This window comes from Saccoglossus kowalevskii, chromosome 20 (assembly GCF_978046115.1).
Source record: "Saccoglossus kowalevskii chromosome 20, keSacKowa6.1, whole genome shotgun sequence".
Taxonomy (NCBI): Eukaryota; Metazoa; Hemichordata; class Enteropneusta; family Harrimaniidae; genus Saccoglossus; species Saccoglossus kowalevskii.
The window spans coordinates 14,190,892-14,204,257 of record NC_140660.1 but is presented as its reverse complement, the minus strand read 5'-3'; the positions used below and the strand labels follow the sequence as shown (position 1 = coordinate 14,204,257).

The following is a 13,366-nucleotide window of genomic DNA, read 5'->3' as shown; positions in this document are numbered from 1 at the left end:
TCGACCTTTTTGGGGTGTAAAATTCTGACCATTTGTCGCATTCGAAAAACCAAATATTTTAAAAATTGAGCTTATTTTTTTTTCTGTGCACATTTTGTTCGCGGCCATCTCTCGCTTTTTTGTAAATTTACGCCAGACGTGTCAAATAGCAGCCCCATAGCAACTCGTTGTTCTTTGCATCAATAGGTAAAGAATATAATTGAACCATTTGAAGTTTTTGGTGGTGGGAGGTTGGGACGGACGAAGAGGACCGTTTTTTTGTGGATATCTAGAAAGTAATGTATATTTATGTGGGGGAAAATGTAGTCTGTCCGGCCACCCCTAAAAAGAAAATGTTCAAAGCTTAATGACTTTTTCAGCGATTGTTCTTCCATCTAAAAATAGTAACTTACTTACGTTGATGTACACGTGACCCATCACTGACCTTCATTTTGCTGACAAATGCCGATTTTGCTTTTTCACTTTAAAATCGGAGCAGACAACGGTTCTTCCGCAAAATAAAATAGTCCTTCCTACTTATTTGATTCAAAATAACTAAACTATAATCATTTTGAGTTGAAAGGTAATTATTTCGTAACATTGAAGTGCCAGAAATAAACGTATTGCGTGAAACATAATAGAATCGTGATTATTTCGTTAGTCGATCGGACGTCGACCAATTACCGCGGAGTAATATTCAAAGCAAAGCGGCGCGTGTAAAGTGTTTTTCAACAATCTATGCGAGTGTGGCCATTATTCTCTTCTTGAAAAGTGGTTGACAGTTTTGCTGACGATATTTTGTCGGACTTCAAGTTCACGTAAGTTTCTATTTCAAGTGTATTTCTTTTGATTTGTTGAGGCAGCTTCGCCCGAATTATTCAGACTTGAGTGGAGTATTTAAAAGTATGCGATGTTGTGATCAAACTTGCCATCTGGATGCGTCCATTTCCGGTGACGCCACCCTTGGTTTGTCGTCTTGTTGAACTTTTCGAAAGCTGTGGCAACTCGAAGTGTACGCTGCCCAATTCAATACATGGCGATTTCACTGAAATAATGAGACGAGATTGAGTGAGTAAGACAGTTTCTAAGACAGCCTCGTATGTTTCAAGGACCAGGTGAACACACATAAAACTGATAAACCGATCTTTGATAGAATTGACGAGTCTGAGTGATTGTATCGGTGACATGCGAAAAGTTAAAACTGAACAACATTTCTCGGTTCTGACTACATGAACTTGTATAACGTTATAACAATATAATCGTTATTGAATTGTATACTTGCTTGTCATTTGATAAAGTTGTACAATGTAAAGCAGAAAAAAAACAAAAACATCTACACACATATGAAAGTTATTTCTTACGATTTTCGCAGCGAGTTCTGTTGCAACATTTTTGTATCATGGTCAAGGTAAATTTATTTTTTGGTTAAAGGTTGATCAATACTAGTTTCACAAAATTATTTCGATTTTATTTTAATATTTTGTTACCAGATTACCTTATGCAAGATGATATGATAAAAAATTCTATAATTTCAACAATTGTCAAATCCAACCAAATGATCAATTTGATTGATTGCTTTTCGAAAATGTTCAGATGCCCATTGATAATTTGTTTCAGTAAGAAGTGTAATATTTATAAATATTTATACAAATCTGTTGTGGTTTTGAGATTAAACAAATCAATAAACTTAGTAGGATATTGATTTTCTTCCTGGCTTGGTAAACTGGTAGCATAGAATATTTTTGTAGTTCCAAATTGTAGTTCACCATTACAGCAATTCCAGGCACTGATTTGACGCTAAAGTAGTGCTAATTGTTGATAACTTACTACAGTAGGTTACACACTTTGTTTTCAAATTTACAGAAGTTGTTACAAATAATGCAGACAGCATGTCTGCAATTTGAAGTGCACTGGAAGGAAGCTCCGCCCATAAAAGTGGCGGTACATTAGATTTGAATTTCTCCTCCAATAAACGATCGAGGCTCTCAACTTAGTTTCGTACTTCAATTTGCGTCACATGTTATGTATGTTCAGTGAGAGGGCATAGAGTGGTGGCACTGTAAAGAACGTTATTTTACAGAACCAGCTGACCGTCTGATCATGACAGAATTATTGATCAAAGTACAGTATTCCTACTATAGAAATATCCGTATCACGCCGATGTATATAACTGAAAGCTGACTGCAACAAATGTCTTGTGAAGACTTCATCCGGTATATCAATAATGAAATTGAATACATAAGTAGAATGGGTGTTATTCAATTATTTGTTCTCGACGATGAGAACCAAAAGGTTGATGTGCCACCAAATAATTGCTTTAAAAAGCTTATCACTGGCAACACACGTCCGGGGAGGGTTGCCAACTTGCCGCCGTACACAAGTAGTTTTTGTCGAATTTCCCGTTCGTAAATGCGCAGTCGCAATGTTGTATAATATTCGACAGTCTATAACGTTGTCAGTTTCCTGGCAGGATGCTCTCGGTGGTAACAAACTGTTTGACGATATTATAAGCTGTCTGCTTTGAAACACCATTTTGATCTCCAATCTCAGCAAATGACAGTCCACGAAAATACAAATCAACAACTCTTGTTCTCATTTCAACTGGTTTTTTGACTCCTTGCTTCTCCATTGTGGTGCTTAAACAACTTTGACAAAAGCCGATTTGTAGACACGCAATCAACACGATGACCGACCAAAAGTGACTGAAAGACAGACGCGCCTCAAAGTCTAGGTGTACCTGACTTTGTAGCAAAAATAGAAAACATTGTGGGCAATATCTGTCAATCATTGCTCTGATTTGCAGCCGATGTTTATATTTCTAGTTACAACTTATGTAAATGTGAAAACAAAGTGTGTAACCTATTGTAGTAAGTTATCAACATCTAGCACTACTTTAGCGTCAAATCAGTGCCTGGAATTGCTGTAACAAATCTGAAAATTAGCTAGAAATGTTCTCCTAAATATCGCTACTGTCAATTAGATTAAAATCTGGTGTAGATAGATAAATAGGAAGGAGTTGTGGTTGCTTTTAATCTGCAATTACCAGTTAATAATCTGGGTGTCAAAGCTGGTTGTCAGCTGTCATTGCCATCTATTTATAGACAGTGCGGGTATATATAGGGGAGTTGTTCAGCACTGAGATCAGATCGGAGATCTCGTTGAATTGTATTGGAGTTTAAGTATCTAGTTATTGGAGTAGTGGAGTTTTACCGCGTTATTGTACTTGATGTTTGCAGAGTATAATAATACCAGTACCAGTTGAAACCTCATCTGTTGGCTCCGTGTTCGTATTTTATCATCGCCGCCAGGGAAGTCTTTCTGTTACTGTTGCCATTTTGGTATTTGAACCATCACACCTGTACTATACCAATTACGGTAATATTACGTTGCGTGTGACAAATATATATGTAATATGAGAAATATTTAGGCAGATTACGCTGCATAATTTACATATGTAGCAATTTTGAGATCAAGCTAAGGTAGTTTCAAGTTAGCTAATTGTTTAATAACTCTGTGAGCATTGTAATATTTATTTTCCGTTGACCCCTTTGTGGCCAACTATTTCTATGGTAGCACCAGCTACAGGAGATGGTTGTTTTAGCCACAGAGGGCGCAACTCTACCCTACTCCACTGTTTGCAAATGAATTGTCTCAGAATCATTTTGTTTGGTGTGGTGTAAATGATATCAAATGATCTAAATAAATAACTATTTCATGTTTATATTTGTAACTGCTGTACGCATCAAAAAAGGATAAACTCTATAGAATCACTAAAAGGAAGATGGTTCATTTGCATAAATTACTACCCAGATAACCTGGGCGTGGCAAGTTAGCAGTTGGGCTGGGTGTGGCAGAGGACTCCTGAACTTTCATTGAGAAGGTACTAGGACCTTGCTGTACATCTGACAATCTAGCTATGCAAATCATGCAGAATCAGCAACCAATCAGAGTTTGTCTTACAGGCTGCTCACTGGAATGATGTGGCCCTTTTCAGTAAGACCTGCTCTAATTGGTTGACAAATCTGGTAAGATATGATTTGCATTGGTAGTTTGGATATGGTCATTCACGGTGACTTTCTTTTCTTTATTCCTCCAAAGTCTTTCAGCTTAGAATATTGTGAAAAATTTATAATTTTTTTTTTTTTAAAGTAATGCTAAGTCTTCTTTTTTCAGAACTTCTGACCTCTGACTCTACTGTGATTGGGTGGAAAGATTGACACAATGGAAAGGTAATTGACCTTGGCATGACCCCTAAAGATTACACATTCTGTCACTGTTTAGGGGGGTTATGTTGTCCGATAACAATAATTTCCAATATTATACTTAAAGTATTCTCATATAGAACTAGAAAGTAAATTTAATAACAGCTGCAATGGGGCCAGCTGGTGGCCACTTTTGTTGAAAAAATTCACAAAAATTAGGTATTTTGACATGTCCACAACCAGAACTTTGGCTTAGAAAGAGTTACCATTACTGGAGGTTGATTTTTAAACAAGTGCAGCGCCCTCATGCAATGGCCATGCACTCCCTTACCCTGGGGAGCAGATCCTCTAGCAACCATAAAATTCTGATTGACCAGGGATCACATGTGGCCATAGTTTCAGCTGTGACCTGTCTGATAGTAATTTTGGCCCCAGGGAAGCCATAGAATGCTCCATTTTAACTTAGAATTAACAAAAACTTCACACCCTGGTAGGGAGAACCCTATATATCCTATAGGAAGAAACGCCACTTGGTGGCACCACTGAATTTGCAGGGCTTCTTCTTGCAGTTTTTTTCTAGAAAAACCCTGCATCTGTCAGATCCCTTAAGTACTGCAGCATTGTATGCTTTTTGCATATTCACAATTCTTGAAGCTAAAAAAGAGCAATGTAAAAATGACTAGGAGCTAAATGTGTAGTTTTGAGATTGAAAACAAAATAAAGTATTTACTCTGGTCATTTTATGAGTCACAATGAATATGAATATTATATTAATAATTTTTCAGTTGATATTTGTTTTTATGTCACACACCAAAACTACTCTTAAGAGGTCATGCATACCAGGATGTGTGACCTTTGAGGGGTCATGCATACCAGGATGTGTGGCTTTTAAGGGGTCATGCATACCAGGATGTGTGGCCTTCAAGGGGTCATGCATACCAGGATGTGTGGCCTTCAAGGGGTCATGCATACCAGGATGTGTGGCCTTTAAGGGGTCATGCATACCAGGATGTGTGGCCTTTAAGGGGTCATGCATACCAGGATGTGTGGCCTTCAAGGGGTCATGCATACCAGGATGTGTGGCCTTCAAGGGGTCATGCATACCAGGATGTGTGGCCTTCAAGGGGTCATGCATACCAGGATGTGTGGCCTTCAAGGGGTCATGCATACCAGGATGTGTGGCCTTCAAGGGGTCATGCATACCAGGATGTGTGGCCTTCAAGGGGTCATGCATACCAGGATGTGTGGCCTTCAAGGGGTCATGCATACCAGGATGTGTGGCCTTCAAGGGGTCATGCATACCAGGATGTGTGGCCTTCAAGGGGTCATGCATACCAGCATGTGTGACCTTTGAGGGGTCATGCATACCAGGATGTGTGGCCTTCAAGGGGTCATGCATACCAGGATGTGTGGCCTTCAAGTGGTCATGCATACCAGGATGTGTGGCCTTCAAGGGATCATGCATACCAGGATGTGTGGCCTTCGAGGGATCATGCATACCAGGATGTGTGGCCTTCGAGGGATCATGCATACCTGGATGTGTGGCCTTCGAGGGGTCATGCATACCAGGATGTCTCGGGGTTCTCCACGAGGGTTTTTTACAGGGCGCTGCACCCTGTTATCTGAAATTGGTGCCCTGTTTAAATTGTCAGCGCCCTGTTATATTTCCTGTGCACCCTGCATGCTCCCAGACAAAGATTTGTTTACAAAACAGGCCAACAACACATTGTCTTACGAAGATGATTCATCGTGCTCAGGGTAACTGGTTCATTGTTTTAAGGTGCAACTGTGAAAATTCCGGTTTGTTATTGTAGCAGGTCACCGTGAGGTGATAACACCACCAAACAAAAATTACAGGTTTTTTCAACACGATTAAAAATGAACATGTGGCCTAGAAAAGTGCATTACCATACCCATATTTTTACTGCCAGGGTGACGTCAAATATATAAAATCGTTATCGTTAAAACCATTCGTTAAACATAAGGTCTATGGTTAAAACAAAGTTCACGTCGTGACAAGGTAGCGGGAACATTGTCACCGCCGAGTGGAACAAAGGCAGCAACCAGGCAGCTATGCACTTGCATGATCGGTAAACGACCAGCGCAGCTGACGTACCATCACATACATTGCTGATCACCAAGAAGTCCACACGAATGCTTGCTTGGGCATGTAAATGTTTATATTTAAATGTCACTATTTAAAGTTGAATTTTCTTTAAATCACGATTTAAAAACCCCGGTAAAATGGCCATGCTTTCAACTCGCATCATAAATGGAGGAAATAAATTTACTTGTGTTCCTTTGGAACAAATATTCTGATTGGTTGTTTTTTGCGTCAATGCGTGCCTTGGCCAATCAAAATCATCGTTACATAGTATCAGGGTGGCACATAGTAGAATGAAGTGTTTCCGGGTCATAGCTGTTTTCAACGAAGCAGACATCAACAAACTTTCGATTCGAATGAAAATTATTGTTTTAAGTATGTATTTTGTTTTTTTTATACCTAATTCTATTATTTTTGATAGTAACTGTTAACTGCAGATCGAAAATCTTCTATTGTGTACATTTTATTTCGTTTGTTTGATCACCTTGGTTTTTGGTGCCATTCATGCAAGTTTTTTAATGAACCAATTACGAACGTTTGTGCGACATACATTTTATTTTGCTTCGTCCAAATAAATATAAATCATAAATATAAATTTTTGCTAAAAATTAAATAAAGCATGTATGTATCTATTTGGGAAAATAAATTAACAAACTTGTTACGTCTTTTTCTGGACGCAATCATTACTTGTAAACAACTGATGTTACCGCTTGAGGAATTGTGCAGCTAAAATCAGCTGATTGTACGTGCTGACGTTTACTTAATAATAGCTCTTCAAAATTCCTATTCATTTTGTAATAATAAATATATATTATGCATATGTAATAATATGTAGATTAAATAGATTTTTTGGTTTCCATTTTTCAACATCCTTGCCAATGATGCACGTTCCACGTGCCACGCCCACTTCACATTGGCGCGCCCTGTTTAATTTTCAAACCGTGGAGAACTCTGTGTCTGGCCTTTAAGGGGTCATGCATACCAGGATGTGTGGCCTTTAAGGGGTCATGTATACCAGGATGTGTGACTTTTAAGGAGTCATGCATACCAGGATGTGACCTTCAAGGGGTCATGCATACCAGGATGTGTGGCCTTTGAGGGGTCATGCTTACCAGGATGTGTGACCTTTGAGGGGTCATGCATACCAGGATGTCTGGCCTTTAAGGGGTCATGCATACCAGGATGTCTGGCCTTTAAGGGGTCATGCATACCAGGATGTGTGACCTTTAAGGGGTCATGCATACCAGAATGTGTGGCCTTTAAGGGGTCATGCATACGAGGATGTGACCTTCAAGGGGTTATGCATACCAGGATGCGTGGCCTTTGAGGGGTCATGCTTACCAGGATGTGTGACCTTTGAGGGGTCATGCATACCAGGATGTCTGGCCTTTAACCCTTTGCGCCCCAATGCGGCCATATACGGCCGCTTATTTCTGACCAAAGATAACCCAATTCGGCCGTAAAAGGCCACCCGTTAATGCACTGTCAAAATCCCAATGCGGCCGTAAACGGCCGGTATTTCATAGATTGAAACAGAAGTTGATTCTGATCTCCCATGATCTTTGCATGAAAAAATAAATTGTTGATGAAAATAATTAGAAATACAGGTACGTTCAGACTGAAAATTATATACGAATTGTCCTCGTACTTTTCTTGTACAACGGGTTTTTTGGACGGTGTCTGTGAAGAGCTGTGACAATTTGCATAAATAAACAAACACAGCGGCATGTTTGGTGAAAGTTCATTTATTCTACCGCAGTTTTTATCCAAAATAAACGCATAATACATATAAAATTTATATTCATCTGAACTGGAAACATTATTTAAATAAATTACCTATATAAAATGTTGTTTTTCCTTGTCGGCGAGTTTTTAATGTCGAAAAATCAGACTGTCATCGCAATCAGTCTTGCGTGCCAGCAGAGGTCAACACGTGAAAATTGCCGTAGTCGCTGGTTCCGTAAAAAAGGCATCCCAGTTTCGTTGCTATTTTTCACTGCAAGTCCTTATTTCGCCTCTGTTGTATTTCCACTGGATATCCATGTATTTTTTTCATTCACAGTGTTCAAATATCGCTTTAAAATGGGGGTTTTAAACGGGAATATCCAATGACCTCTGTAGGCCAAACGACACTGTCATCAATTACCGTTGGTTTGAATATTTAAACACGATCACTGTGTCGTTGCCCCGGCAATTCCCGCCCTATTGTTCCATATGTATATTCCTAATAAAGAATCCTGCCAAATAAGGAATACTTCTTCCGAATATATGAATAAATTACACACTAATTTGACTGTGGCGGGAATATGCAAGGTTTTTCAGTGGTTGACAGACACGATCATTCAGTTGACCTCCACTGCGTATTTGCATTTGTTTGTAAACACAGCTGACTTGTAATCGAACGAATTAAATTCCTGTAGAGTATTTTTGGATTTTTTTATGCAATTATTCACAACTATTTGTGTGATACGTTTAAAGTTTTAACTCAGTGATGAATTTCCAAACTGTGAGCGAGCAGCAGACTGCGGGCCCCAGTACCGGGATGCCACAACAACCGGCCGACTCGGAGCTGTCATCGCAAACTGATCGTGACGTAGCCCTGAGTATCGTGACGCAATTCTGAGATTTTTCGATGAGTCTGATTCAGACACTGAGTTTGAAGGCTTTACAGTGGAAGAAATAGACGAAGGGAGATTGAGATGTGAATTGCTATGTCAAAATACCAACTGTGGCAGTGGCAGTGACATCGATTCTAATGAACTGTTAGACTTGCTGAATGCCGATGCCGACAGTGACTCGGACTCTGATGCCGATGACATCGCCGATACACCAAACATCTGGTCAAATGAAAGGACCGACGTGAACATTCCAGCACATGACGACCAGTTTTCAGGACCAAGACATGTTGTTTGTTTCGACGGGGAACCGCTGGATTTTTTTAAATTATATTTTACGGACGATTTTTTGGATTTGTTGGTCGGGGAAACAAATAAATACGCTAGACATAGACAGGAAGTTACCGGGCGCGTAGACCGGCATTGGTATGAAACGGACAGAGATGAAATGAGCGCCTATTTCGGTGTTATCATAAATTAGAAACCAAGTGAATTGTAAATAAAATGTGTGTTTTTTTTTTAAATGAAATGAAACTACAGTGTCCTAGTCTTCTTTTCCCTGTGTACATGTCAACCTACCTGGCTCACACTGAATTGGTAAAAAGTTTTGGGTAATGGGAGTACAAATATGCAAATTAGTAATGGGCCCTGCAACATTGTTGCAACAAAGTATCTATGGTGTGCAAAGGGTTAAGGGGTCATGCATACCAGGATGTCTGGCCTTTAAGGGGTCATGCATACCAGGATGTGTGACCTTTAAGGGGTCATGCATACCAGAATGTGTGGCCTTTAAGGGGTCATGCATACGAGGATGTAACTGCAAAGGTTTATATTATCACTTGTATGCCAGCTGACTGTGGCCATTCTCAGGTTGAACAGAGAAACTACTTATAAATTATCACACCATTTTATGTCCCCTACTGCAATATAGACTCGCCTCGAGTGGACGCAACCACATGCCGGTGCCAGCGAGATTCGAAAGCCAACCGTTTAGTCAAAAAACAAACACGCTAGCGAGTTTACAAATTGGCTGCCCCAATACTCCTGAGACTTGCTTGTAACACAAGGCTAACGTGCATTAGTGCCTTGAGTAAGCAAGTTTTGAGCTTTACTGTAGGTATAATATTTAATGTTTTCTCTTGTAGATTTAACTTTCCTCGTTCTGCTTGTCGATATGACTATGCTCCTGTGAGGCCAGTCACCTTCACACCAATTTCTCATGGACAACAGAGGGCGCTGTCCCCAGGAATAAGATCACCATTTGTTTTCCCATCTCCGAATCACTTCCCATCTACATGGCCATATCAACAGCAATTTACGACGACAGAGCAACCAATCAGAGAGGAAGCATACTCCAGTGATGCATACAAAGGTTAGATCCATAAATTGTCTTTTTTTCCAAATTTATTTCTTGTATTCTTTAATATTTCTGCAAATGAACCCTACCTAATTTTGAAGCAAACAGACAAAATTTGAGTAAATTTTCAGTTTTTACTTTAAGAAATTTGTTAATTTTTCTATAAACTATAAACTAGTGAGGAAAAAGTTAACAAAAACTATAAATGAGATCATTTTGTGAATTTGTGACAAAAAGTGATGTAAAAATATAAATATTTCCTTTGATTTTTTTGAGCATATTCACTGTGAATTTTCTATCGATATTTCACACGTTCATGTGAATAATAAAATAGTGAATAATAAATGAACATTAATATGCTTAATTGTTGTCTTCAGTAGAAAGTGAACATGGAGTCAGTGAAGATTGTGGTGACAGAGCTGAGGATGGAGCGAATGAAGAATTCCTTTCGCAGGTACCAAACGTCATACCTATTTCAAAAGATGATTCCTCTGATGGTTCATTCTATGACGTTTCTTATTCCGGTAGTGAGATTGGAGCACCATTTGATTTGTACAGTCTCTCTCCACCTCATCGAGCAAGTAAGTTAATAAACCATTTTTCGTTCATTGCAAGATTGTGCATTATGCATATAATCAAATGTAAAAACAGGACAAACAAGTCATAGCTATCAGAACAGAACTTATATGACGTAGTGCCATCAAAACAAACAGAGCTTATATGACGTAGTGCCATCAGAACAAAGCTTATACGACGTAGTGCCATCAGAACAAACAAAGCTTATATGTCGTAGTGCCATCAGAACAAACAAAGCTTATACGACGTAGTGCCATCAGAACAAACAAAGCTTATATGACGTAGTGCCATCAGAACAAAGCTTATATGACGTAGTGCCATTAGAACAAACAAAGCTTATACGACGTAGTACCATCAGAACAAACAAAGCTTATATGACGTAGTGCCAGTAGAACAAACAAAGCTTATACGACGTAGTGCCATCAGAACAAACAAAGCTTATACGACGTAGTACCATCAGAACAAACAAAGCTTATACGACGTAGTACCATCAGAACAAACAAAGCTTATATGACGTAGTGCCAGTAGAACAAACAAAGCTTGTACGACGTAGTGCCATCAGAACAAACAAAGCTTATATGACGTAGTACCATCAGAACAAAGCTTATACGACGTAGTGCCAGTAGAACAAACAAAGCTTATACGACGTAGTGCCATCAGAACAAACAAAGCTTATACGACGTAGTACCATCAGAACAAAGCTTATACGACGTAGTGCCAGTAGAACAAACAAAGCTTATACGACGTAGTGCCATCAGAACAAACAAAGCTTATACAACGTAGTGCCATTAGAACAAACAAAGCTTATACAACGTAGTGCCAGTAGAACAAACAAAGCTTATATGACGTAGTGCCATCAGAACAAACAAAGCTTATACGACGTAGTACCATCAGAACAAACAAAGCTTATATGACGTAGTGCCATCAGAACAAACAAAGCTTATATGACGTAGTGCCACCAGAACAAACAAAGCTTATACGACGTAGTGCCATCAGAACAAACAAAGCTTATACAACGTAGTGCCATCAGAACAAACAAAGCTTATACAACGTAGTGCCATCAGAACAAACAAAGCTTATACGACGTAGTGCCATCAGAACAAACAAAGCTTATATGTCGTAGTGCCATCAGAACAAACAAAGCTTATACAACGTAGTGCCATCAGAACAAACAAAGCTTATATGACGTAGTGCCATCAGAACAAACAAAGCTTATATGACGTAGTGCCATCAGAACAAACAAAGCTTATATGACGTAGTGCCATCAGAACAAACAAAGCTTATATGTCATAGTGCCATCAGAACAAAGCTTATATGTCGTAGTGCCATCAGAACAAAGCTTATATGTCGTAGTGCCATCAGAATAAACAAAGCTTATATGACGTAGTGCCATTAGAACAAACAAAGCTTATATGTCGTAGTGCCATCAGAACAAACAAAGCTTATACGACGTAGTGCCATCTGAACAAACAAAGCTTATGTCGTAGTGCCATCAGAACAAACAAAGCTTATACGACGTAGTGCCATCAGAACAAACAAAGCTTATACGACGTAGTGCCATCAGAACAAACAAAGCTTATACGACGTAGTGTAATCAGAACAAACAGGGCTTATATGACGTAGTGCCATCAAAACAAAGCTTATACGACGTAGTGTAATCAGAACAAACAGGGCTTATATCACGTAGTGCCATCAGAACAAACAAAGCTTATGTCGTAGTGCCATCAGAGCAAAGCTTATACGACGTAGTGCCATCAGAACAAAGCTTATATGACGTATTGTCATCAGAACAAACAAAGCATATATGACGTAGTGTAATCAGAACAAACAGGGCTTATATGACGTAGTGCCATCAGAACAAACAAAGCTTATACGACGTAGTGTAATCTTAACAAACAAAGCTTATACGACGTAGTGCCATCAGAACAAACAAAGCTTATACGACGTAGTGTAATCAGAACAAACAGGGCTTATATGACGTAGTGCCATCAGAACAAACAAAGCTTATACGATGTAGTGTAATCTTAACAAACAAAGCTTATACGACGTAGTGTAATCTTAACAAACAAAGCTTATACGACGTAGTGCCATCAGAACAAACAAAGCTTATACGACGTAGTGCCATCAGAACAAACAAAGCTTATACGATGTAGTGCCATCAGAACAAACAAAGCTTATATGACGTAGTGCCATCCGAACAAACAAAGCTTATAAGTTGAATGTGAAATATAGGAAAAAAGTATATTCGCTGGATTTTTCTTTTCACTGCGTCATTCCTTCAACGAAAATACCGAAAATAAAGTATTCCACAGTATGTATGTCTGTTAGGTCCAAAATTATCAAAATGAATTTGAATACCAACAAAATGTTGCACCAAATGTTGGCAAGAAATATTATAGCACTCAAAGTGTTAATGATCTGAACAGGTATTCACAGTTTTTGTGTCATTCATTTATTTTGAGTGGAATTAATCTTAACAAAAATTGAGGGCGTTATTGGTCACAAATCATTTGGCACTATCAAAAAATTATCA

At 38.9% G+C, this 13,366-nt stretch overlaps 1 protein-coding gene and 1 long non-coding RNA gene across 2 annotated transcripts in view; both read left to right on the top strand.

Moving 5' to 3' along the window:
• The first annotated feature begins 684 nt into the window (after positions 1 to 684).
• Positions 685 to 4,190, top strand: LOC144350022 (uncharacterized). The gene is made up of 2 exons (XR_013420134.2): positions 685 to 797; positions 4,153 to 4,190. It is a non-coding gene; the product is annotated as an uncharacterized LOC144350022 (long non-coding RNA).
• A 1,730-nt stretch (positions 4,191 to 5,920) lies between these two features.
• Positions 5,921 to 13,366, top strand: part of LOC102805928 (uncharacterized) — a 33,295-nt gene continuing 25,849 nt past the window's right edge. Inside the window, exons 1-4 of the mRNA XM_085494388.1 lie at positions 5,921 to 5,939; positions 8,933 to 9,170; positions 10,046 to 10,272; positions 10,638 to 10,838. Coding sequence (XP_085350514.1) covers positions 5,921 to 5,939; positions 8,933 to 9,170; positions 10,046 to 10,272; positions 10,638 to 10,838 — 685 coding nt within the window. The remainder of the gene's footprint in view (positions 5,940 to 8,932; positions 9,171 to 10,045; positions 10,273 to 10,637; positions 10,839 to 13,366) is intronic.